We start from the raw sequence: 25,700 nt of genomic DNA on the forward strand, positions 1-25,700 counted from the left end.
CCAAGGCGCCTTGGGAAGGTGGGTGTGCCTGTGGCCTGGGCCTTGTGGACAGGTGGCCCCTGGTGGGCCCGGAGGGTGGCCGCCTGGCCTGGACAACCGCCCCTGCCTCCTCCTCTGAGCCCCAGCCCGACTCCCCACCCCCACAGGGCACCCCTTTGTGCTGCTCATGCTTCTAGCCAGCCTCAACAGCTGCACCAACCCCTGGATCTACGCCTCCTTCAGCAGCAGCGTCTCCTCCGAGCTCCGTGGCCTGTTCTGCTGCGCCCAGAGGCCCGCCCCACCCAGCCCAGCCCCCCCACGATGAGTCCTGGGCCACTGTCAGCTCCTCCCTGGCCAAGGACCCCTCTTCCTGAGGAGCCCCTTCCTTCCAGAGGCTCCATGAGGCTCTGCTGTCTGGCGTTGGCCCTGGAAACCAGGGGTGGGGTCCACTGGGGTTTGGCCAGAGCCCGGGGCCCCGTCACTGCCTTGCTGTGTGGCCCTGGGCAAGCCTTGGCACTCTCGGGCCTTGCCAGCCCGGCTCTGGCCTTGGGGCTCCAGGGTCTAAGGGGCATGGCAGGGGGCTGCAGTGTGACACCGTGCCCGCCGGGTAAGGAGGTCCCTGGGGGTTGGGGGGGAGCCCAGGAGGAAGGAGGAGTGTGTTGCCACAGACCTTCCTTTCTAAGCCTCTCTAATCTCCCCCTTTACCCCCCATAATAAAATTTCCAGCTTCTTCTCATGCGGTGAGGGGTCTCCTTGCTTGAGGGTAGCAGTGGGTGTGGGAGCAACTCTGGGGATTTGGGGGACCTAGGGTGGGGAGAGGGGGAGGCCTTCCCGGCTGCCCAAGCTGCCGCCTGTGCCCAACCAGGAAGTGCCAGGTGGCTGGCCCTGTCCCCACCTGCCCAGCCACCCCCTCAACGCCCAACCACGACAGAGAGCGGCTGGCCGGGGGTGAACGCAGAGGCCTTTATGAGTGGGTGTCACAGCCTGCCCGGCACGCACCCTCCCGGGGGGACGAGCCAGTCCGAGGACGGGCAGGGACGGGGGCCCGGGGAACCCTGTTTGGGGATCGGCCTCCTCCTCTCAGCCAAGGGTCAGGAGCAGGGCCAGGGAGAAGCCAGGGAGCCCCTGGCACAGTGGCCAGTCTCTCCGAGGGCTGCTGGGAGCGCGGCCACGGGGTCCCTTCCACCGCCTCTCTCGGGGCTCAGTGTGGATTGAGGTATGGTCCCGGGGGACGAGCCGTCGATGGGGAGGCCAGGCTCCCGGGGCCTCAGAAGAAGCCTCTGTTCCTGCTGGGGCGGCTGGAGGCCCCAGGCTGTGGGCTGTGGGGCCCAGGGCTGGGGGAACTGGGGGACGCTGGCCCGAGACCCTGGCAGGGACTGGTCTTCCCCAAGAGCGCCTTAAGCACGGAGTCCATGGTGTGTGCCACGGCCTGGCGGACAGGGGAGAAAGGGAGGGCTCTGGGTGAGGGCAGAGCGGCTCCCCCCACCTGCCAGCCGACACCCCTCTCCTGTCCCTCTCCCCTCCTCTGCCCCTTCCTGGGCCCCACTGCCCACCCCTGCCCTCCCAGTCCCCCACCCGGGCCTGGTTTTTCTCCTTCCATATTTGGGGCAGCAAAGGGCCCTGTAGCGGGGGAGCCTGTGGCCACGTCCCCAGGCCACTCATTTCTTCTCAGCCCACTCTAGGTCCCATCTCCACCCCCAGCCCCAGGACTCAGAGGCCACCAGCTGCAGGGACCCCCAGGCCCACCTGCAGCCCCAGGCCAGCCCCGCATCACTCCCCACCCCCCACCCCCAGCCCCCAGCCCCCGCCCCTCTACCTGTGTGGCCCACCTGAGACCCCTGACCCCAGCACTGAGCCCGCAGGGCCGTCAAGCACCCACTCTTTCCCCATGCCACCACCCCTTTGCTAGGCCCCCTCTCCAACCTTTCACCCATCTGTCCCTTTCATCTTCCCTGTTCCAGCAAGCGCCTGCCGTGCCACCGCCTGTCACCTAGCCTGGCGCCATTGATGTCAGCCCCTTCTGTCCACACCTGCCACTTACCTGCTCGAGAACTGACACATGAAGCCCAAACGTCTGGGTGCCCGGGTCACAGCCCAGCCAAGGGTCTCTGTCCCCTTTGTCCCTGCTTCTGTGCCCCTTTGCGCTCCCCGCCCTCATGCGCCCACTGGCCTGCCCCTCCCTGGGCTCAGCGCTGGGCTCGCTTGTATGAGCGCCGGCGGCTGGCACGCCTGGGCGGAGGCCAGGGAGAGAAGGGACTGGAAACTTGGGGGAGAGGAGCTTGGTTCCTCGGGGAGGCTGACATGGCCCCAGCACCTGGCAGCCATCGCCACTCCACCCTCACCTTATCCACCTCCACGTGTCTCTCCAGGGAGCTCGGGACCGGGCAGTGCCATCTGTGCCCAAAAGGGCCCGTGGCCTCGAGTGGGGTGCAGGGCTCTGGCCTGCAGGGCACAGAACACAAGACTGGCCAGAGGGCTGCAGGGAAGTCCCTGAGCTGACGTGGCAGTGGCACCTCCTACCCTGGGGGTGTGGCCAAGGAAAAGAGGTCTGGCCCCCCTCTGGGTGGGGAAAAGTGGGGGCGCTTCTGGCCAGGACGGCTCGGCCGGCCCCAGTGGGCCCCAAGCTGGGTCCCCTTCTGCTCTCCCTCGGCCTCCCGCAGCTTCACAGCCTGCCCCCGGGTCCCCTCTGCACAGGGCCGGAGCCTGTCCCCAGACCCTCCCGGCCACATGGCTGTCACTTGGGGCTGCCAGCCCAGGGCCCATCTCTGCTCACCGACTGATGGACTCTGCCAGAAGGACTTCTGGGCTGCTTAGCAGCTCCCCTACAGCCAGTGGCCCCTGACCCACCAGGTGCTTCTCCGCTCTGGGGTGACAAAGTTGGGGGGTGTTGTCTGGAGAGGCAGTTCTCTTCCACATGGGGTCCCCACACCGCTGGCATCAGAGCAGGCAAGGAGTGGTCAGAAATGTACCACCTTGGGCCCACCCCTGACCCACGGAATCTGAAACTTGGGGGCAGTCCTGGGGGTGGTTGCCCTCCAGGTTCAAGTTTGGGCACCGCTGGCCGAGAGCCAAGTCACTTCTAAAGGGGGTGACATAAGAGGTGCCCTTTGAGGAGCCCTCTGGCTGGGCTGCCCCGTGCAGGAGAGGGAGAGAGAGGAGAGGAAGACAGAGAGGGCCAGCGGCACCCACTCACCTGGTGGGCAGGCTGATGCACTTGTGGGGAATGAGCCCCCGTGTGCCCACGTGCTCCTCGCGCCACCAGTTGCCCGAGGCGTGGGCATGCAGGCGCAGCACAACCCCTCGCTGGAAGGTCAGCTCCTGGGCCATACGGCCCGTGTAGGAGAAGCAGGCCGCGGCCTCCACCACCCCCTCCAGGTCTGCGGGGGAGATGGGGCCTTGTTGGGGGACAGCGGTTGCGGCGGGCACCCCGGGCAGGGCAGCGGGGCCCTCCTCCTTCCCGTCCCCTCACCATCCTCTGGTGCCAGGGGCCCGGCTTCCAGCTCCGGCTCGTTCTCCCTGGCCACGCTCTCCAGCTGGGTGTCCCTGAGGTCCGGGGCCGGGGAGGCAGATGAGGGTGGTCTCCCTCTGCCGGGTGCACCCCCTCTCCCTCCCCTGATCTCCCAACCAGCACAGAGGCTGTACCCCAAGCAGTCGGCGGAAGATGGCACCATGCACTTCTCATGGACGGGGCCGGGCAGCTGAGCCAGGGGTGGGAAAAGCTCTGTGGGCTGCACAATGAGCATCTGTACCAGCTGGTTCACCCGGCCCTGCAAGGCCACGGGGTCCTGTCCAGCAGGCACGGGCAGCAGCGTTGGCCCGAAGCACACGGCCAGGTTGTGGGGGTCCATCATGTTCTTGTCGCTGTACTGGGCCAGGCTGGGGGCACAAGCGGGGCACTCGCGCCATCCTCACCCACCAGCCCCCGGGGTCCCGCTGGGCCACTCCCCAACCCCCCAGGAAGGTACTCACTGGTTGAAGAAGGTGAAAAGGTAGCACAGGACCACGAGCACCAGCCTAGGCAGCCGGGCCAGAAGGCGGCTCACGAGCTCGGCCCGCTCCGGCCCGGCCTCCAGCTCTGGGCCAGCCGTCACCCCCGGAGAGAACCGTGTGAGGGGGCCGCTGTTCCCCGAGGGCCCCCTCTCACCCACCCTGGCTTGGGGCCCCAGGCCTCACCTGCAGAGGTCAGCAGCTCGGCAAACAGACCCGGGGGGCAGAGCGGCGGCTCCAGGCTCCGGAAGTAGAGCTTCAGCACACTGGCCACTGAGTCCAGATCGTGGGCGCCGCAGCCTTCCACCAGCGGGTCCTCCCCTGGGGACGACATGGCAGGGCAGTGGAGCAGAAGGATCGGCGCCTGCTCGGGCCGTGCCCGCACCCCACCCGTCCGGCCCAGCCCCACCTCTCTCAAAGGCGTCCCGCATCTCCGAGACCCGGAGCTGGGCCCCCGACACCCGAAAGATGCCTTCGTGCTGGAGTCCTGCAAGGGCGGAGGAAGAGGTGGGGAGCTGGAAAGCTTGGGCCTTCACTGTGCACTGGGTGCTGGGTGCTGGGAGCTGGAAGGGGCCTTGCTTACCATGGAGGTTAATGAAGCGGACACAGCTCTCCACCACCAGGGGCACAGGCTGGTCAGAGCTCTGTGGGGGATGGAGAGGGCGTTTACTCGGCAGGGACCCCCCCATCAGACCCCTCTCTGCTGCCCCTGCCAGCCTGGTCAATGGCTCTGATTTGTGCTCAAACCCTGCCTGAGAGCTGTCGGCCCAGCACATGGTTTGTTAACTTTCATGCCTCGGCACGTGAGGTTTCTGTGTTCCTTGTCCCTCAGGTGGTGTCTACTAGCTGCTTGGTGCTGCCGTGTCAAAACGCAACGGAGTTCTGTCTGCTGACCAATGTTCCTATCAAGGAACATTGTGAAACTCGAATGTGTTCACTTAAACAACCTAGGTTCTCTGGAATGTTCTCTGTACATAATCGCATCACGACCAAAGACAGCTTTATCTCTTCTTTTCCAATCTTTCTGCCTTCTGTCATTTCACCGTCTGGTACTCCCCACCCCTTGCCATGTGGCTGTGCAGTGGGGTTTGTGGGTGTGCTCGTGCTGCTCCCCTAAACGGCTGTCTGCAGAGACCTTTTGTAGATGCTCTCCACTAAATGAGGAGATGCCCTTTGATTGGCAGGGGGCTTGGCAAAGCCCCACCCATGAGGGGGCACATGGCTTGGGCTTGGGGATGGAGGATGTGGGGGCTGCGGAACTGACCCAGGGCTAGAGAGAGACCAGAACAGGACAGGGGGGAGGGCCTGGATGCAGCTGGAGCGTGCAGCCAAGCAAGTACCTGGATAAACTTCTCCATGTCTCCCCCAAAGAGCTTCTGGTTGTACTGCGAGCTGGGGCGGGGCTGGCGGCTCCTCTGGAATCTTCTCCGCGTGTACTGGGTCCTGCAATGAACAGGAGCAGGTACCAAGAGAGCCGGCAGCTTTTGGTGTGTGTGGGGTTTGGGGGTGGTGGGAATAGGACGCCCAAGCAGACAGGGCCCTGGACCCCCGCAGTTATTCTAGAAGCCACCAGGCAAACTGGGGCGTTGAGAGCAGAGAGGAATGAGCAGTGGGGCTGCAGATACCAAGGGGAGAGGCGGATGGGGAACACTTCGGCAACTCAGAGCAAACCAGGGAAGGTCCCAAGAACTCACCGGGACACCTCATGGTTCTCCTTGTCTCCTGGAAAGGAAAAATGGCAGTCAGCCTCTGGGGCCAGGAGAATGGATGCTCCCCAGAGAGAGACGGCTCAGGGAGGTGGAGGAGCCAGAGGCAAGCTGCAGGCCTGGAACCTTGCTGGGCTGCTCCCCACGTGCCAATCAACCTCCCTGGGTGGACAGGGACGTGGGCTGGGTAGGGGTCCTCCAGGCAGGAGAGAGGAGGGCGGGTGGGCTCCTGGCCCCTGGGGGCTGGGAGCTGGCCCACCTCGTTGTATGGCCTCCTGCAGCCGCTCGTGCTTGGCTTCCAGCTTGGCCAGGATGCTCCATCAGCTCAGATACTCCTGTAGCTTCTGGGAAGCCCAGGAGAGGGACCCAAAGTGTGAGTCCCGACTCCAGACCCTCCCCTGGCCTCCTGCATGTCCCCTGTGCCTCCACCCCACCATGTCCCCAGCCCCGGCCCTTCCCACCGTGATGTAGAAGGTCTCAGTCTCCTGGTGCTGGCCGCGCTTCTCGCCAGCCTGCCGCACCCCCGGGTCCGAGCTGGTGGACTTGAGGGACTTGGTGGAGTGGCTGACCTGGAAGGAATCGAGCACATTGCCATCGTCCGATGCCACCAGCTCCAGCAGGGCCTGCAGGGTGGCCTTTAGCATCTTGTTCACCTGGGGAGGGGACAGCATGAGGGTGGGATGCACGTGAGGGAAGAGGTGGGAGGCAAGGGAGTCTAAGTCAAAAGGAGTTGGAAGGCCCTGCCCCATGGGATGGTGGCCGGTTCCAAGAGGGCTCTCCCAGCGAAGCCAGCGTGGGGCTTCCGGAAGGAGGAGGCCCAGGCTCCCGTGTCTCCAGGTCCCTGTCCCCCACCAGGGGCCTTGCCACCCTTACCTCCTCTGTCTCAATCGTCTGCCGGTCTAGGCGGCTCTGGATGTTCTGGGCTCTGGGCAGAATCTCGTCCCTCAGCTCCATCTCAACCTGGATCTCAGTCACCTGAGGAGGAGCAGTGCCCAGGGGGGGTGAGGGCTGGGCCTAGGGCTCAGAGCTCCAACATGGGGCAGCTGGCACCCAAACCTCCAGGGCACTCCTGCTCTCTTGACCGGTGATGTATGGAACCACCATTCCTGGATGCATTCATAAAACTGGTATGAAGAATGGTGAGGGTGTATACCCAAGAGACCTGGAAACATCCGTCCACACAAAACATTGTGCATACATGTTCTCTGCAGCTCTAGCTACCATAGCCAAAACGTGGCTACCATCCAGGGGTCCCTCAAGGGACGGATGGGACAGATGGAGACACAAAATGTGGTACCTACATCCAACAGCATCTTAGTTCACCCTAAAAAGGAATGAAGTTCTGATACAAGCTACAACCTGGATGAACCTTGAAACCCCATGCTAAGTGAAAGAAGCCAGATTCAAGAGGGCAATTACTGGATGACTCTTCTTAGGTGAGGTGTCCAGAAGAGGAAGTCCTTGGGCTGGAGGCACTGGGGTGTCCTCCTGGACAACACAATTTCACAGAGCATCAACATCAGACAAGGGCAGGCTCTGACTGTGACGAATCAAGATGTCCAATCCCAGCCAAAAACAAGAACTGTGCCCAAGCCATAAAAATGACCAAATGTCCCACTGTCCTGGCTAATATGAGTGAACACTACTTCTTTACCAATTGCAGCTTTAGCCTCACTTCATTCCTCCTGCCTTCTAGGTATTTTAATGCAACCAATCAGAGAATGACCCCCACTTCCTGACAGCACCCAAGCCAGAGCAAAGCCCCACTTCCTTGAACCCTCTCCCAAACCACCTAACACAAGACCCAATCCTGTAAGTCCTTTCTAAACTCTGTTACCGAGATGCCCCCTGGTGCCCCCTTACTGCAATGAGCAATAAACTCGAATTGTTCAATGATGACTGTGTCCCTGGTGGTCTTAGGTTGGAGGGCACTGAACCAAAAACATGTGGATTAAAGGAAAACCTACATCCCAAAGAGTGAGTTCCCAGCCCTCTCACCCCACTCTGTTCTCCAAACATTGGCATCCTTTGGGGAAACAGGCCAGTCTCATAGGAAAGACCTACAGGTACCAACATTTGGGGGTCCCTCTAACAAAGTGCTGAGTTTCTGCCCAGTCCCCCTGCAGAGAAGCCCACGGTTGACAAGCTCTGCTCCCACACATTGGATATCTAATCCTCTTCTTAATATGATCCAACAGCCAAGAATCACCAGGCATTTGAGGAAAGCTCTCAAATGAAAGTCAGAAGCCAAAGCAAGCTTTCAAAAACTGTAGGGAGCACAGGAAAATGCTAAGAAAACAAAAAAAAATTAACATTTCAGAAATATTTAAGATGATACTACATCCATGAGACAAGAACAAAAGGTCATTTTAAAACAGGAATTCAGAGAACAAAACAGAACTGTTAGAAACAAAATCTTCCAAATAAAAAAATTCAAAAATTCAAGAAGGGGTTGGAAGACGCAGTTGAAAACATCTCTAAGAAAGCAGAATAAAAATGTCTGGAGATGGGAACTAGAAAAGATAAGGAAATGAGAATCAACCCATGAGGCGCAACATTGAAGTAAGAAGTCTTGCAAGAGGGAAGAAAGAAAATCCAGGGGAGGAAATTATCAAAGGCATAGTACAAGAAGATCTCCCCCAGACCTAAGGACAGAACTTTCCATACTGACAGAGCCCACTGGTTGCCCAGCACTGTGAAGGAAAAAGGATCCCTGAGGCATATCATCAAAAACTTTCACAAGGGAGAAAAGAGACTATCCTAAAAACCTCCAGAGAGAAAAACTACAGGTCACCCACAAAGGTTCAGAAATCAGAACGACATCGGGCTTCTCACCAATGATACTGACTGAGGACAATGGGGCACTGCCTTTAGCATTCCAAGGGAAAATGATTTTCGACCTTGAATTCTATACCCAGCAAAACTATCCATCAATTGTAAAGAGAAAATACAAACATTTTCAGACAAGCAAGGTCAAGAATCTATTGGAATACGAAGCCAAGGGGCCAGGAGGCAGAGGCTGCCAAGCCAGAGAGAACAGCAGGGATTTCTCAGGAGCAGCTCCCAGACATCAGCTGGGCAAAAGGCCTGGAAGCCAAGCAGACCAGACTGGAGGGCCCCGGGGTGGGGGGTGGGGAGCTCAGAAGAGAAGATGGGATTCACGGCTTGCCTGGTCCAGCTGAGAGGACTGAGACAACTATTTTAAGAAAGTGGACAGGCATTGGTGTTAGGTACATAGAGAGCCAAATTGCATTTCTAAGGGGAGGCAGTGAATAATTCCAGAAAAATCTAAAAACTTGTCCTGCAAAGGAAAAGCAATCGCAATCTGGTCCCTGGCTTGGCTGGGAACAGTATCTGCTGTCATTGTGATTTAAACATTAAATGTTAGTTTAGCCCCAAATTCTGGGATAATTGAATTGGAAGTATGTGTGTAGGGGTGGATGTGGGAAATCATGGAAGGGCCGAATCCTAGTCTTCCACGGGAGAAAGCCAGCAGAGCATTTCCAAAATGGAAAAACAAATAGCAGCCTTCTTGTGTTACTTAAAAATATGGAAGGGAAATACTTCTAGAAGCAACAGCTCGAAGAGTTGAAAGTGCTTGTTTCTGGGGAGCGGGGATTGGGAGCAGGAAGGTGTGACACAGACAACTGCTTGCTGTGTGTCATCGAGAGCCTTGGATAATACTGGACTTTTAAAACCACATACATGTTTTGAAACAATTACTTTAATCAAAATGCAAATGAAACGAACTCAATTTCAGAGCTGGCTCTAAAAGCACACCACCACGTCATGCCAGTCCCTGGGCAATGAACTGTTCGAGGCAAAAACAACTCAGGGGACAAGCTAAAAGGTGCTTAATTGTATCTCCCTGTTTCCACGGTTTACTTCCCCCGCCCCTGAGTTTTTAGTACGAAAATCGGAACATGTCCATGAAAGTCGAAAGAACAGTATGTGACCACACACACGTGTCCACCCACTGCCTGGAGTCAACCCAGTGAAGATTTTGGTCTCCGCCTTTCAGGGGTGTGGGGAGGGAATAGAGGGTGTTGGCCCTCACCTCGTCCCCGTCTTGGGGCTGGTAGTCGAAACGCAGCGGGGGACAGAACGCAGCTGTGTGCAGCTCCAGCACCTTGGCCTTGTCCCTGGGGGGGTTGAGGCCATCCAGAGCCTCTTCCAGGCTGCCCAGGCCCTGCATCTGGGAGGCCTGGGTGCAGCTCTTGGCTGCCGCGTAGCTCCGGAGCACCTGCCCCAGAGCCAGGTGGAACCCTGTGTCGCAGCACTGGGGGACAGGGGTGAGTTGAGGGGTGAGGGAGGAAGGAGACGGCTTGGGCAGGCCCTGATCCCGGGTGCCTCACTCCCCCACCCCACACACACACACACCCGCCGCCCCCAGTGCTCACGTCCATGAGGTCCAAGACGTCCTGCAAATAGTAGTTTCTGACAGTGGCGTTGACGCTGGCGAGGCTGAGCAGATACTCGTTGCGCGCCTTCGTGCACTTGAGTCTGTGCTCCAAGAATTTGGCCTGGCGCTGCCCAAGACAACACAGTCATGCCGGGGTCACCCACTCCCCGCGGACCTACCGAGCCATCTCATAAGGAAAAGTCACACGCAGCCTGGAGCTGAGAGCCAGGAGCTGCGGGAACTGGGGGGCTGTAAAGGTGGGGGTTGGGGGAACACAGGCCCATCCGTTTCTAGGGGGAGGGGAGCGGAGGGGCCGTCTTGGCACAGAGGAGCAGAAGGTGACCCGAGCACCAGGCCAAAGTGGAAGGAGTGGCCCAAGGTGAGGGGACAGAGAACTAAGGGCTTTATAACAAGGCCCTTTGACCCCTGGGTTGGAAGGGGGCTGCAGGGCAAACACCCCCCACAATGGTTCCATTCCCCCTAACAACCCTGGCTGACCGCCACCTCCCTCCTCTGCTCCCAGAGTCTTCTGCCAGCCCCTTCCCAGACTGGCACCCAATCTGGGCATCTCTGCCACCCCAAACCACCCTGTTCTTTCTTTGCGGGCTGCCACGAAAGTGCATGCTGTGTGCGCGCCACCCAATAGCCCACCCATTCTGAAGTGTCTGGAGGCAGGGGCAGCTGGGTGGGAAGGCCCCTGGCCCAGGAGCTAGCAGGACCCAGCTTGGTGGCACTGGGCCACTGTGGCACTTTGCAGAGTCACCGAAGCCCCCAGTGCTGCCATGGCCTGGGGACTGTTCACTCTTTTGCCCTTATCTCTCCAGGCCCAGTGAGCCCAAGGGCAGCATCCTGCCACTAGCACCTCCGGGCTGGGAACATGGGGGACACCAGGCCAAGGCCCTCTCTTTACGGAGGGAGCCCACAGGTGGCCCTGCCAGGGGTCCAAGGCTCTCCCCCAGCCCCACCTTTCCCCACAACGGGCCCCGTACACCAGGCCCCGGCACCCATCTTCTCCACCAGCCACCTTCCCTTCTTGAGGGAGCTTTTGCGCAGGGCCCCCCCTCGGGGGGGGGGGTTGGCGGCGGCGCTCCAGCCTGTCCGCTTCTCCTCCTGCTGCTAGGCTTCCCGGAGCTTGGCTTCGGTGTTCACGCTCTCAGTGTGGTACGCCTGGTACGTCTTCTTGGCCTGCAGGGAGGCCCGATGCCAGCCCACCAACCAGAGCAGGGTGCTCAGGCCTGGGGAGGGGCGTGCTGGGCCTGGGTACCCTACCCCCCTCGGCCTTCCCCCGCATCCGGGCACCCCATTCTCCTTGGGCCTGGCTTTTCGCCCCGACCGTCGGCCAGGCCTTCCCCCACCCCATTCTCACCGTCTGAAGCTCTGACACCACCTTCAGCAGCTCCTCCTGTAGCTGCTGCTCCAAATCCTTGCTCTGGGCGGGACGGGATGGGTGAGACAGGTGAGGGTGACTGCAGGCCCTGCCCTGCCGTGCGTCCGCCAGGGGCCCGGGACGCCCTGCCCCCTCTTGGGCCACACAAGGGTGCCCCTGCTCGCCAGCCACAGCCACCCTCGCTGGATCCCGAAGCCAGCCACCACCCCTCCCGTGGCCAGGGCCTCACCTTCCTGACTATGCGTCCCACGTCCTCCACGATGTGGCTCAGGCGCTGGGCCAGGGGCCCGACCAGCACCTCGCTAAGCACAGCGCTCTCCTGGCTCTGCTGCCACGTCTGCTGCAGCAACACGGCCCAGCAGTGCAAGGGTGACAGGAGGGATGGCTCCTTCCTGGGGACAGAGGGCCACTCAGACCGGAGGAGCGTGGGGGAGCATGGTGTGAGGGTGGGGTGGGGGGCTCTCCATCACCCTGGGGCCCGGCCGGCCTGCCCGGTGTGTTACCAGAAGCTTTGGTGCTCCCGGCTGCTGCCACCGAGATGGCCTCCCCGGCCGGAGAAGCATTCGGCCAGCTTCTCCAGGCCCCGGGAGTACTCCAGCTCCACCTCGGTGAGGCGCCGCATGTACTTGGCCAGCTCCTGCAGCAGCTCCCTCTGGATGTTGCCCTGCAGCTCCAGGCAACGCAACTGCTTGCTCAGCTGCCAGCGCATCTCTGCAGCCGAGGGGGGACAGCAGCTCAGTGGCTGGGGTGGCCCCGGGTGGCCTGGGCTGGCAGGGGCAGTGCACAAGGCAGGGACACACGGATGCCCAATCCTGGCTGCCCCGGGGCTCCTTTGTGCCTGGCATTGGTTGCCAGGGAGCAGACGTCCGTCCTGGGGCTAAGGGGAGCTGGGCAGACCCAACTGGTTCAAGAGGGCGGGGAAGGGTGCTCCAGGAAGAGGGAAGGGTCAGTGTGAAGGCCACGAGGTAAGAGGAAGCAGGGATATCTGGAACGTCAAAGTCGTTCCTTACGGTTAGGCCCCGGGCTCGCCCTGGACTGCCTCTCCCTGTTCTTTCGCTTTGGCTTCCCATCAGTCCTTGGTTCCTGGAAAGCCCCCAAATTGCCTCCCCTGCCACTTCCTTCCCCTCGGGTGTCTGGGCAACCAGGCCAGGCAGCACCCCCTACGAACACAGGGGAAAAGGCTACCCTGTGGCGGCCAGCGGCACAGAGAGCGGGTAAGCCCAGGGCCCGAGGGGTCTCCCCGGGTCTTCTGGGCCCAGTTCCCGCTCCCCACCTCTCCCACCCAGAGGGCCCCGCCCCGGGCCCCCACTCCACTGGAGTTTTGACATTTTATCACTTGTTGGATTTGGCAACCCGACTTTCCCCACACAAACCTAGAGCCGTGAGGCAGAGAAGTGTCCCGCTGACAAACTTAAGCAACCTGCAGGGAAAAAAATAACCGTTTTGTCTTGGGTTGACTCGGCACCCACTGCGTGTGCAGGAAGGCACTGGGGACACTGGGGACAGAAGACCCCATGGGGTCTTGGAGTGAACCGGCCCCCTACTCAGTAATCTTTGCCACATCCCGAGGGAGGGATGTTAATTTATTTATTCATCCCGGGGAGCTGCGATAGGAAGTGGGGATGCAGGTGACAGGTGAACAGGTAGAGGGGGAGAGTCAGGTGGCAGCAGTGGGTGGGAGAAGGCTGCGGAGTGGCGGGACCTCAAGACCTGGCTTTGCTTCTGGGGGGGGTCCCTGGGGTGTCCGGGTAGAGCGCGGGCCGAGGTTGGGTGTCGGAGGGCAAGCTCGGAGTGCCACCAGTGGCTACTGCACTAGTCCAGGCAAAGGACGGTGGCGGATCGGGCCAGGGAGTGGGTGTGGGAGGCGGTGAGAAGTGGCCAGGCCCAGCCCTGTACCTTGCCACCTTCTGTGCCACCAAGGGGCAGGGGGATCCACGGCTCTTCCTGTGGAGTTCCCCTCCACCCCGACTCCAGGTGCCCCAGACCTGGCTGCGAGCATAAGCCCCAGCCCCCAGCCGTCACAGAGAATGGCTCGGCAAGACTTGGTCCTAATCCTTTAACTGAAACCATTGGAAAAGCAGCTCTGTCCTTCCACCAAGGGATCAAGCTGGGCAACGGGAAGCCCAGCGCGGAGGGGGAGGCACATCCTGAGAGTGGAATCAACCCAGAGCGGGCAGAGGCAAGGATTCCGAGAGCTGGAGAGCGCTTTCCTTCAACAACTTTTCAGGGCCATGAACTAGTGGGACGGGCTTCCAGGTACTTGCCATCCATCCAGAGTTAACCGAATCAGAGTAACATATATATATATATATACATATGACACAAATAAATTTCATTCATTCCAAGAACAGTCTGAGAATGTTCCGGCTCCCCTCAACACGAACCAAGCAGCAGGCTTGAGACTGGTGAATTTCAGCCAGTTGGGAGAGGAAGCGATGGCACTGCCCCGCCGTCCAGGGGCTGCCAGTGGGGGGCCCCAGCTCTCCACGGGACCACTGTAGGGCTTTCAAGATCTCAGCTCAGCCCTTCTCCGAGCACCTCCCCTCCCTGCCCCACAAGTCAGGTCTTGTCCCTCCGGCCCCCCTTCTCGGTCCCTGTGCTTTCCCTTTGTAGTGGCTCTCACTGTTACTGAAATTAACTAGGGGATGGGATGTCTCTCCCCCGCTAGGCCTGGGAGCCCTCCGAGGGCAGGGACAAGCTCTCTCTTGTCCCCAGTGTATTCCCAGGGCTGGAGACAAGCTAGGTGCATACCAAACATTTATCAAATGGAGAGATGGAATGCAAGCATGCTTGAATTTCAGAGCTGGGCCTCAGGGCCTGCCAACACTTCCTGTGAGCTCGCACGGTCTCACTTCTGCTGACAAGTGAAGCTCGGGGGAAGATGGCCTCCCCGGCCATAACTATGCTGACCTTTCAGAAGGGAGGCATTGAGATATTGACGTTGTTTTTCCAGCATGGTGGGAAGGTTTATTTTTTTGGGGGGGTGGGGTGGAGGGATGGGGAACAGGGGCTAAAAATGTTGGAGACCCAGACAGAGCATGGAAGGACCATCTTAAAGGCTGTCTTGCTCCAAAGGCCAGTTTTCCGGAGTAAATGAACTGACCCGTTTGCTGAATGAAGAGTTTCCAAAGTCCTTCAGCTCTGGGATTCTACTCGGGCTGAGAAACAATGAAGGTGAGGCTGGGAGAGCTGGCCCAGCCTGTGCAAAGTCACCTGGGGCCAGCCCAGGCACAGTTAACTACAAATTGCTAGCACTGAATTGTGACGCTGGCACCTGCCTCTTGTCTCACTCTATCTACCTCCTGGGGGCTGCGGGGCGGTGGAAAGGGCCCTGGACTTGAAAGAAAGCCAGCTGTGTGACCACGGGCAGGTCATCACACCTCTCTGAGCTTCAGGTTTTGTAACAGATAAAAGAGAGTGAGACAATGCCTCCCAGGATCACCAGGGGAGCGATATGGGGTCACACATTGGAAGGCACCAGGGAACTTCAAAGTGCTGGCTCTGGGATGCTACGTTCTTTCCTTTGAACACGCTTACCACTCCCTAAGACCAGCAGAAGTTGGCAACTTGGGGAATCGGAATCGTAAAGCTGCTTTGCATGCAATTTGCACAGAGGTGTTTATCGGACCCAAAGAGGACACATCTCAGAAGGCTGGGCAGTGGCGCCAGGGCCGGGTGAATCTGGAAAGCCAAGCCAATATTCACTCCCCGTGGCCCTGACCCACAGAGAGCAGAGGCAGTGGCCCTCTTCTGTGAGCCAGCTCAGTGCCTCAAGGAGGGAAAAGGAGCCCAGGCCAGGGTCACCAAGTCACCAACCTAGCATTCCCTACTCCCTCAACGCCCCCACCCCCCACCCCAGTAAGGTCAAGGTGGTTGATCTCCCTCTGGCGTCCCGCTTCCGCCTTCCCTGGGGCCACCAGGGGCTCCGTGCTCCTTCTGTTAGGTGCGGGGAGAACAGAAGATGACAGAAAGCCCAAAGGGAGGAAAGAAGGGGACAGTGGGCGGCTGAGGCCAAAGGGGCCGGGAGAGGCCATCAGGGGCCTCGGGCTCCCTCCCCGTCCCCTGCAGAGGTAGCTGGGACCAGGGCTGCGGGGCCTTTCCCTGGTCCAGCGCCACCCCTGGCCAGCCGTAGGGGCCTCCAGGCTGCCTAAGGCACACACCCCCCACCCCTGCATCCCAAGACTTTGGGGGGGGACTCCGCAGGGCCGTGGGCCGGGGAGCGCCTGGCGCCCTCTCACCTTTGACTTGCGCCTCATACTCGGCCTGTGGCCCCGGCACCCTCCGCAGCTTCCCGTGTGTGGCCATGATGCCCAGGCCGCCATGACGTCGAGCCCGCTGCTCCCCACGTGGGCGCGAGCCGGCCGGTGCTGGGACCTGGGGTGGCACCCACGGCCAGCACCGGGAGCCTGCCCCACCCCCCGGCCTCCCCCCTCGCCGCGTGGTGCCCCTGGGCGGGGTGGCCGGGGCCTGGCGCCTGGCTCGCCGGAGGGGGCCTCCCGGGGGCTCCGAGGGGCGGGACGCCCGTGGCGGGTCCCCCCCCCCCCCCCCGTCGTGCCATTCCCTTCCTGAGTGCACCTGAGAGGGGAGCCCTGGCGAGCTGGGCTGGGGGCTCTCAGGGTGGGTGGGAAGGAAGGTGGGCCCCAGAGGCCCGCAGCAGGTCCCGTTGGTCCCTCCGGGCCCCTTCGGTGGGGGAGGGGACAGGGTCCTTGCGAGGTTCCCCTTCTGGCCTCGACCCGAAGGGAGGAACCAGCCTCATTTCTCCATAGGTGGTTACCACTTCCTGCCGCCGCAAGTGGCTCTTCTGCCTCCTTACTCCCTCCCCCCTCCCCATCACGCAGATGGCACCTGCCCTGGCTTGGGCCTGGGAGGGGGGACCCCAGCCCTGCTCCAGCCCCCTCAGAGCAAGGGCTTCGGGTGCCTGGGGACCAGTGTTGGGTCCTCCTTCATCCAGGGCCACTGGGGTTTCCCCCTCCACCAACTCGAGGCTGCCGGGCAGTGGCTTTTCTCCAGTAAATTGGGAAGGCAGGATGCAGCTGGTGGGTGACAAGCCAGGCTAGACAGCTGTCTTCCGCTTGGAGGGAGGGAGAGCCTTGGGGTACAGAAAGTGACGGAGGGGCCGGGGCCTAAGCAGGTCAGCAAGCCAGCAGGCAATGGGGTGCTTGGAGGTCCAAGCCAGGCCCTGTGCAAATGTGGGTAGCACACGTGACCTGGACCCGCAGCTCTGCAGGGAGGGGATACAGTCGAGCATTTCCTGCCTTTGGATAATGAGCAATGACCTTGCCCAGAATTGGAAAGCAGACTCCCTCAAGGCCCCTTCCCCTCCAACCCTGGTACCAAGGCCCAACTCCAAGGTGCCAAGTGTCACCGGCCAGTGCAGGAGCCTCCCACCCCTTCCCACAGCAGGACAGGGGCAACCGCACCCGAACCTGCATCTGTGTCAGGAGGGAGACTCGGGTGCCCCATCACTGCCTGCAGCCAAGTCCCCTCATCAGTTAACCCCAACATCCACCTGCCCCTGTCCCCTCCCTCCGAGAGCCCTACCTGTTCCTCAAACCTCCCTCATCCACCCAGCAGCCCGCGACGGGGCTGCAGCATACAGGAAACAGTCGTAGAACTGGAAGCAGCCCCCTGCTTCCAAATGCTCTCCTCACGCCGCTTCTGACTCCAGAAATCCTAACTCGGGGCCCCAGTCAGCCCCTGCTTTAACACCCTGAGCGCTCAGCCTGGTTTTTAAAGGACGCTGGTTTGGCCTTCAAGGCCGGGTGTGAAACTGGGTCCCACAGTGTCTCACTCCATCCTTCGCTCCAGTGCTGAGCTCCAAGAATCCAAGATCTTGGGGCCCGGATCTGCAGGAGCCTTTTAGCTCTGCAGAGGGTCGCGCACTCAGTCTCGAGGGGTGCGTTCAGGGCTGGTGTGGAGGGTGGACCGGGGTGCACGAGAGTGGAGGCGGGAGCTCCATCGAGGGTGTCCCAGCCGTCCCTGTGAGAGCGTGACTTAGGCAGTAAGGGTTCCAGGGACAGGTGCCATGAGATCCCCTCCTATTTTCCTCCGATTCCTCCTTCCACGGGGAGGGAGGGTGAACAAGGGGGCTCCAGGGATCAGCCCCCAGAGCCCACCCCCGGCCGCACGCGGAGGGGGCGACCCCTGCTTTCGCACCCACAGCGCGGCAGCCACAGCTCTTTGGCCTCGAGGAGGGCCCTCTCCCGGCAGCCGCGCTGCGGAGCTCGGGGAACTGCTGGGCCCCTGGCCGGTGGGTCTGTGGCTTCCCCTTCCCCTCCCCAGGAAACCCAACCACCCTGCGAGGCATATTTGCACGCGGGCAGAGGGAAAGCCGCGCGCCCACAGCCGGCCTCAGGCTCGGGGCACGGAGGCCAGGCGGACGGCCCGGCTGGAGGAGGGTGCGGCCGTCAGACGTCTCTAATTAGCGCAGCGCGAGGCAGTACAGCCCAGCGCCAGCCAGCGCGCATGCTCATCCCGCCGAGCGGAGCCCGCCCGGGGCGCCACCCTCCAGGGGCCAATCAGAGCCTGGGAACTAAGCCGCCGCGGCTTGCGAACCGGAAGGGACTGACGCCAGGGACGGCGGGCGGGGCAAGGCTCCGCTTCCGACCAATGCGGCGAGAGGCCCGCGACTTGAGCCAATCAGAACGGAGCCTTGCCCGAGCCTGCGGACTGGAGCGCCGCGGGCATGCGCAGGCGCGCCTTTCGGTCTCGGCCCTGCCCCGCTCCCCCGGCCCGCTCCCCCGCCCTGGCTTTCTTCGTCGCCGGTTCATAACGTGCCGGGCAGTAGCCAGATAAAGACCCGGCTCTCGCCTCGTGGCGAATTATTCAGCCCAGCCGGGAAGCAGCGTATTACCTGCAGCAGCGGAGGCATAAGCTGTCGTGATCGCTCAGAACGAGTGCTTGGCTCCGCCGAAACGGGCGGGCCGGGCAGATCCCCATACAGCGGCCAGGAGCAGCAAGGAATGGCGGTTCAGTCCCAGGGAAGGACTGGATCAGAAGGTGCAGGACCAAATATTTGGGTTCTGGTGGGGCCGTGAAAACTCGAGGGCTTTTAGTCTGTATGAAACTGCAAAACTGTACACAGCCATTGGAACTCGAGCCTCAGTGTAACCACGGATTGCAGTGTCAATGTGTCATTATCAACGTTAGTTCAATTGTAATAAACGCACCACTCGAATACAAGATGTGAAGGAGGGAAACTAGGCACGGGCGTACGGGATTCTAAGTACTCTTCAATTATTCTGTAAATCTAAAATTGTACTAAAAGTCTTTGTTTTTTTAAGTGAGGTTTTAAGTTAGGGAGTAGATTCAAAAGGTACTGCAGCAGTGGGGTACAGGACCTGGTGACCGTGTGTGTGGATGGGGGGCAGGGGAATTGAGGATGGGTAATTGAAGGGGTCTGGGCAACTGGGTAGCTGGCTGGGCCACTCGCCAGAGAGGACATCTGTAGGTAAGCCCAATAAGCCATTGGACAGAAGCATCCGGGGGCCCAGGAGGTCTGCATGGGTGAGAGTGAGAAAAGGGCTGGAGGTGGGACCCCGGGGCAGTGCCACTGATGAAAATAAGGGAGAACTCCCCCTGGGCTGGCTAACCCAGGCCAGTCCCTCAAAATACATTCAGCCAGGAAGAGTGGCAAGGCTCTCCTTAATGATGTTGGGACCTGGTCCTGCCCGGCCATGGCCGAGCAGGGCCGAGAAGGTGGAGCATCTCTCTCCACTGCAGGGAGCTCTCCCAGAACTCCAGGGCTTGAAGATGCCCAAGTCCATAAAACGGTGGCAGCAGAAGTCGTCAGGAGCCCCAACCTCCAAAGCCCTGACCGGCTCTTCTGTTCCCTGCTACTTGGGCTTGGCAGGACACTCTGGGCAACAAGGTTTTTTTTGAAAGCTCACGGAGCACACGGACACACGGGGGCCAGAGCGAGGCATGCACGCCGATTCCCCAAGGCCACTGGGTGAACTTTATTGTGAAACCTAGTGGGGTGGGGATGGGGCAGGTGAGATCCTGCTTCATTGCATAAGCGTCTTCCCCATCCTCGTAGTATTTGGGGAGAAGCTCTTAGGGAGAAGAGCTTGTGCAGGCTCTAGGAGGCCGAGTCGGAGGCCTCTGAGCTGTCCTTGACGTCGGTGCTCTCGCTGACCTCGCTGAGGTCCTTGCTGTCACCACCACTGTCCTCAGCCACCAGGCCCTTCTCCTCCCGACAGGCCTCCCCCGAACTTGCAAGTGAAGTGCCTTTGGTCTCCACCTTGTTCTCGATGGAACCCAGCACCACATGCCTGCCCTTCTCCTTCAGCTCCAGCTGCCGCCTCAGCTGCCGCCAGAAGCCCAGGGAGAAGCAGGAGGAAAGAGATGGGGGCCTAAGTCTCCCCATGGGCCTCCCAAGCCCAGAGGTGAGGGGAGCCTGATCCTGTCCCTGGCTGGGGGAAGGGGGCAAAATGAGAGGCAGCAGGGCAGGCTCAGGGAACCCCGGACCTAGGCCGACTCCTGGCCCTGCCATGCCCGGGGCCTCGGTCCCCTCACCTGGAAAAGGAGAGCAAGCATGCCCCGTCACCCGAGCCTTCCTAGCACTGTCCCCTGAGGCGCCTCGGGCAGGACCTGGAACGGTCTCAGCCCTGCTCTGTCCTTCCCCGGAGCCTTGGGGCCAGCTGTGGCTGTCCCTTGGCCCTGGGTCTCAGCCCACCCAGGGGCATCCAGCCCCACTTGCTCTAGAAAGCACTCTCCCTCTGCCTTCCACATCCCGTCCCAGGAGACACAAAGGCTTCCTGCGCGGAGGACAGCGTCTTGGATGGCCCAGCCAAGTCCCACTGCCTCACTTTACAGCCTCGGAAACGGCAAGGGCTGGCACCCCAAGTCGGGCGTGCCCCACCACCGTAGCGTGGCATCAGCTGGCTTGGGGCTCCCATGAGCCGCCACCTGTACCCCTCCCCGAGCTGCTTCCCTTTCTCTGCGCCCCTGGGGCCCCTCACCTCATCCGCCATCTGGGTGAGATCCTGCTTCATTGCATAAGCGTCTTCCCCATCCTCGTAGTATTTGGGTTCCACTTCACTGATCCTGGGGGCAGGGGTGGGGGGAGGGCAAGAAGGCAGATCCACATCTGGAGGCAAGTTCTCTGCTTTCTAGCATCATATGCTCTGGGGTGGCGGCTCATTTCTTTCCCCCTTGATGGACCCTTTTGAAGATGGCAAGCCCAGCCCAAAGGAATTCGTTTCCAGCAGGATCTTGCCTCTGTCCTCTGCTGCAGAGTCTAGCAGGAAGCAGGGCCCAGAGCCTTTCTACCCCCTTGCTCCTGTGGCCATTGTACGTCCCAGCTTGGCACCGAGTGTCTGGGGCTCACTTCCTGGTGAGCCATTGGAACCGGAGGAGTAGGGGCTGCTGTGGCCTTTGCTCCATGGCAGCCACCCCCAGGCTGCACAGGTCCCCTGCCCCAAGCCCCTGCTGGGGAGCTGCCGGTTCCCACCAGTGGCATCCTTCCTCAGGTCACAGATCCCTCCTCGAATGCTCAATCCCAGGGGCCACCACCCTTCCCAACAGCCCTTCTTCAACCTCAGCAAACTAAAGCCTCCACAGGCAACTGCCCCAGCCTCACTGGCAAGGGGCTCTGGCCCACGGACTGGGGACAGGCAACTCCCTGCCAGACTGTGCTGTCAGGCTGGGCCTACAGAGACACCCCCTGCCCCGAGCAGGCCTGCCCTATTTGCTAGGAAGTAGCTCTTACTGGTGACCCTTCCTGCCTGGATATCTTTGGGTTTCTGGGGCCTGCCTCCCCTGCCTTCAGGTGTCACTCAGACTGCCTAGGGGCGCGGTCACCTCCAGTCCCCCTCAGCTCCTGCTCCTGCTCTACTCCCTCATCTCCCTTCCCCTCGCCCCAGCCAGCGCCACACAACTGACGGATCGGATCGACCAATGGATCGGATCGTTCCTCCACCCAGCGACATGCGCCAAATCTGTCACCACAGCATGCAGTGAGCAGATTTCAATGGGCGGGCACCATCTCCCCATTGGCTTTTCAGTCACCAATCACCGAGTGTCCTCCTCCCCGGCTCAGCGGATGCCAGATCTCTCCGCCGGCCCTGCCCTCCTTCCTGGAGGGGCCAGACCTGAGAAGAGTCCCAGCCCCCTCAGAAAAACCTAGATCTACTTACTTGCCGAGGGCTGGCCTAACCCTCAGCAACAGTCAGCATCCTGATAGGGAAGCTGGAGTCAGTGAAAACACGAGACAGACACCTTGTTGTGTCTGGGTACAAAGATGGAATCTCCGACCAAGCGGAGCATCAGAGCTTTATTTTTATAATTTTCTGTAACATACGCATTAGCATTCAGGCATGCAATACTAGAATAGTTTGGCTAAATTTTAGACATTATTTATTCTTACACAGTGATCAATGGGCTAGCAGGGACAGACTCCCTGAAGCGTAGCAAGACACTGTTCGGGCACAGGCATAGCAGTTCCTATTACTGAGTACCAAGCAACCTATAACTATTTTTTGTGTTCATGTTTTTGAATCTGTTAATCATTACCTTTTTGCTTCTTCTAGCTAACTCTTTTAAAGCTATTTTATTTCTTCTAGCTAACTCGTTCAAAGCTTGGGAAGGGGGATTTCTGCCTAGCTGACAGGTGGCCAGCGGGAGTGAGCAGAGAGGGTGACCTAATGTCTTCTAAGAAAGGAGCAGGCATTTTCACTTACACTGAAGCTAATGCAAGGTAAGCCGTTGTGCGGGACACTGATTACGTGCTTCAACTTGGCGGGCCTGGGCCAGGGGACCGGATCCGCCCCTGGGGAGGGTGGTGGGCACGGGCGACAGCGCCCTCCACAGCCCCCCGGGCCTGGGAAAGTGAGGCCGGAGGCAGGCCCCATTTCCTCACCCAAAATACCACTGTTGGGAGAGGCTTGCCGGAGGGAACCGCCTTTTCCCCACCCCCTTGTCCTGCTCGGACACTCCTCGTTGCCAGAGCAACTCCCCCACCTCTAGTGAGCATGCTCAGTTACCGGAACAACTCCCGCCCCCTGTCTATCAACCTCTGCACCCTCTCTGAACCAATCCAAGCCTCTGACCTCTACAGCTACCCCGCCCCCTAATCACCCAATATAAGCTGGTGCTCTCCCCTAATAAAGCTCTCTCTCTCTCTCTCTTGGTTTTCCACACCCTCAAAGAACCGTGTCCCGCCTGCTCCTTCTCGCCGCCCTCCTTGCACGCCTCCGCCGGGGACTAGGGCCCAGTCCCCCGCCTCGCCCTCGCCTCCGGGAAAGAGCCCCCGCCGCCGGTACCCTCAGAGCAACGCCGAGAGCCGAGGGTTCAGCAACCGGCTGCCCCCCCCCCCCACGAAGCAGCAAACGTGACCGCACCGTTGGCTCATTAATGTAGCTAGGTGTGGGAGCATTCCACCACCACAGAGCCCAAATGAGAAAAAGAGGCAGTATAAATATAAGAAACAACATAAGAAACATATAAGAAACAGCAGCAAGAAACAAATTCCTTTTAAGCAGTAATCATAGGCGCCACTCGATGCTCCACCTTGTGGAACAGTCACCACGACATGTACTGAAGGCCCAGGGACCGTGCCACTAGGCCGACTGACGGGTGCTGAATTGGCTGCCCACACAGCTGGTTATAAGTCCCAAATTTTCTTGAACCTAAGACCTTCTATCAGGATGTTCACCCAAGGAGAATGCAGTGTGCACTATTTTCCCTGTCTTTCTGGACATGTGTCTTCTCTGGGAATTTTGCTTGTTAGTTGTTTTGGAGTTCCTCTGTTTACAATAGATTGGTGGTCTCCTCTATTTCCCAGGACACAGACTTCCCACTCCCATGTGTTTGAAGCTGGTAGGCCTTTGCCCCAGGCAGTGCACATCTATAGTTTTTCCCATTCTTTTTTGTTGTCTCAAGCTGCTTTTATCTGGAGGCAATTTCATGTTATGGTTCTAGATATTTTGTACCTTGAAATAAGTTCTTGTCTGAATAGAAACTCCTTTAAGCAATGCACAGAGTATACCACAAAATATTACTGAGCATTTCAGTGCAATTATACAATTATTGTTATATCATTAAATACTAATTAACCATTTACTTATTGTGAACTCTACAACCAAATTAAAATTTCTAATGAAAAAGTGCTCAAGAAATGAAGGAAAGTAGAGAGAAAAAATTGCCCAATGAGGGCATCAGAAGGGTGACAATTGTTCTTTTGATGGATCCCCAAAGCAGAGCTTTTCTGGCCTTCAGCTCTTCATAAGATTGTGTTGTTTAGCCTCCATATGTTTTTAATTTTCTGGTTCCCCATCTGTTATTGATTTCCAGCTTCATTCCAATATGGTCAGAAAGAGTGCTTTGAATAGTCAATCTTTTGTAATTTATTGAGACTTGTTTTGTGACCCAACATGTGATTTACCCTGGAGAATGATCTATGAGCACTTGAGAAGAATTTATATCCTGCTGTTCTGGGGTGAAATGCCCTGTATATGTCAGGTAGGCCCAGTTCATTTATATTATTCAAGCTCTATAGTTCCTTACTAATCTTCTACCTAGATGTTTTATCTCTTGATGAGTGTGGTGTATTGAAGTTTCCAACCTTTCTTGTACAGATATCTATTTCTTCCTTCAGTTTTGCTAGTGTTTGCCTCATGTATTTTGGGGCACCCTGGTTAGGTGCATAAATCTTTATGATTGCTATTTCTTGTTGGTGGATTGCCCCTTTCATTAATATATAGTGACTTTCTTGTCTTTTGTAAAAGTTTTCAATTTAAAGTCTATATTTTTTTAGTATAGCTACACCAACTCTTTTTTGGTTACAGTTTGCATGGAATATCTCTTTCCAGCCTTTACTTTCAACCTATTTGTATCCTTGAGTCTAAGGTGAGCCCATTTTTTTTAATCCATTCTGCCAATCTGTGCCTTTTGATTGAGGAGTTTAATCTCTTAACATTCAATGTTATTACTGTAAAGACAGTACTTAGTCCAATTATTTATCCTTAAGTTTTTATACATCATATCTTATTTTTGACTCTCTTTTGAATATGTTGCTTACTTCTACACACTACTCCAAGCCATTCTTTCCTATTCTTTTCTTTCCAACCTGCAGAACTCCTTTAAGTAATTCTTGTAAGGCAAGTCTGCTGCTGATGTTCTCTTTCAGTTTTCTATTTAAGGAAAGTTTTGCTGGATAAAGAATTCTTGGCTGGCAGTTTTCGTCTTTTAGTACCTTAAATATATCATACCTCTGCCTTCTCATTTGCATGGTTTCTGATGAGAAATCAGTACTTAGCCTTATTGCATTTCCTTTGTATGTGACAAATCACTTTTCTCTTTCTACTTTTAGGATTCTTTCCTTATTTTTTGCATTTGATATTCTGATTAGCATGTTTCTCAGAGTAGGTGTATTAGGATCAATTCTGTTTGGAGTATATTGTGCTCATAGAACATGAATATTTATGTCCTTCATAAGAGTTGGGAAATTTCCAGCAATCATTTCCTCAGATCTTCTCTCTGCCCACTTTCTTTTCTCTTCTTATTTTGGGACACCCATGATGCATATGTTTGTGCACTTTGTGCTGTAATTTAAATCCGTGGGACCCTGCTAAATTTTCCCATTCTTTTCCCTACCTGTTCTTCTGTCTGTAAGATTACAACTGTCCTATTTTCTAGTTTACTGATTCTTTCTTCTGCCCTTTCAAATATGCTGTTTTATGCCTCTATTGTATTTTTAATCTCTTCTATTCTGTCTTTCATTCTTATCATTTCTGTTATGTTTCTTTTTATGTTTTCAAATTCTTCTTTGTGCTCACACAGTGTCTCCTTAATATCATTTCTATCTTTAGCCATATTTTCCTTCATCTCCTTGAATTGATTAAGAGATTTGTTTGAACATCTCTGATTAGTTGTACAAAACTCTGTGTCTCTTCTGAAGTTTAAATTTGTTCCTTAGACTGGGTCATATCTTCCTGATTCTTAGTATGGCTTGTACATTTTGCTGGTGTCTAGGCATCTGATTATCTTGAGTTTTCTCTGAATTTCAGTTTCACTCTTTTGCCTAGGGTTTTATTGTTGATAAACTTTGTGCTAAGCATTTCTTTGACACTTGCTTCAACTTTTACAAACCTTTAGAAAAGCTCATGTTTAACAGATCAGATTTTTTCAGTTCTTATTCATCTGATTCTTGTTCTGGAAAGACAATATAATTTTTGATATTGCATAATTTGCACAATTCTTTCACCCTCAGAAGAAAGCTTCCTTTCCCCTGTTGTAT

At 57.7% G+C, this 25,700-nt stretch overlaps 2 protein-coding genes across 2 annotated transcripts; both read right to left on the bottom strand.

The window, feature by feature from the left end:
• Positions 1-284: 284 nt before the first annotated feature.
• On the bottom strand, positions 285-15,781 carry ARHGAP4 (Rho GTPase activating protein 4). The gene is given in 22 exon segments (XM_037822892.1): positions 285-1,408; positions 2,322-2,421; positions 2,753-2,842; positions 3,173-3,356; positions 3,449-3,522; positions 3,622-3,855; positions 3,949-4,063; positions 4,153-4,287; positions 4,376-4,453; positions 4,550-4,610; positions 5,307-5,410; positions 5,659-5,688; positions 5,932-6,016; positions 6,134-6,325; positions 6,546-6,647; positions 9,730-9,951; positions 10,073-10,201; positions 11,077-11,302; positions 11,430-11,503; positions 11,691-11,853; positions 11,965-12,172; positions 15,700-15,781. Coding segments are annotated over 22 exon segments (2,901 nt in total). The 5' UTR covers positions 15,767-15,781; the 3' UTR covers positions 285-1,180.
• A 3,760-nt stretch (positions 15,782-19,541) lies between these two features.
• On the bottom strand, positions 19,542-20,924 carry LOC119524096 (N-alpha-acetyltransferase 10-like). The gene is made up of 3 exons (XM_037822751.1): positions 20,793-20,924; positions 20,425-20,574; positions 19,542-19,769 (listed from the first exon to the last, which is right to left on the bottom strand). Exons 1-3 carry the CDS (start codon positions 20,922-20,924, stop codon positions 19,542-19,544), a joined length of 510 nt encoding a protein of 169 aa, XP_037678679.1.
• Between the last annotated feature and the right edge of the window lie 4,776 nt (positions 20,925-25,700).

The sequence above is a fragment of the Choloepus didactylus genome, chromosome Y (genome assembly GCF_015220235.1).
Source record: "Choloepus didactylus isolate mChoDid1 chromosome Y, mChoDid1.pri, whole genome shotgun sequence".
In the NCBI taxonomy this organism is placed as follows: domain Eukaryota; kingdom Metazoa; phylum Chordata; class Mammalia; order Pilosa; family Megalonychidae; genus Choloepus; species Choloepus didactylus.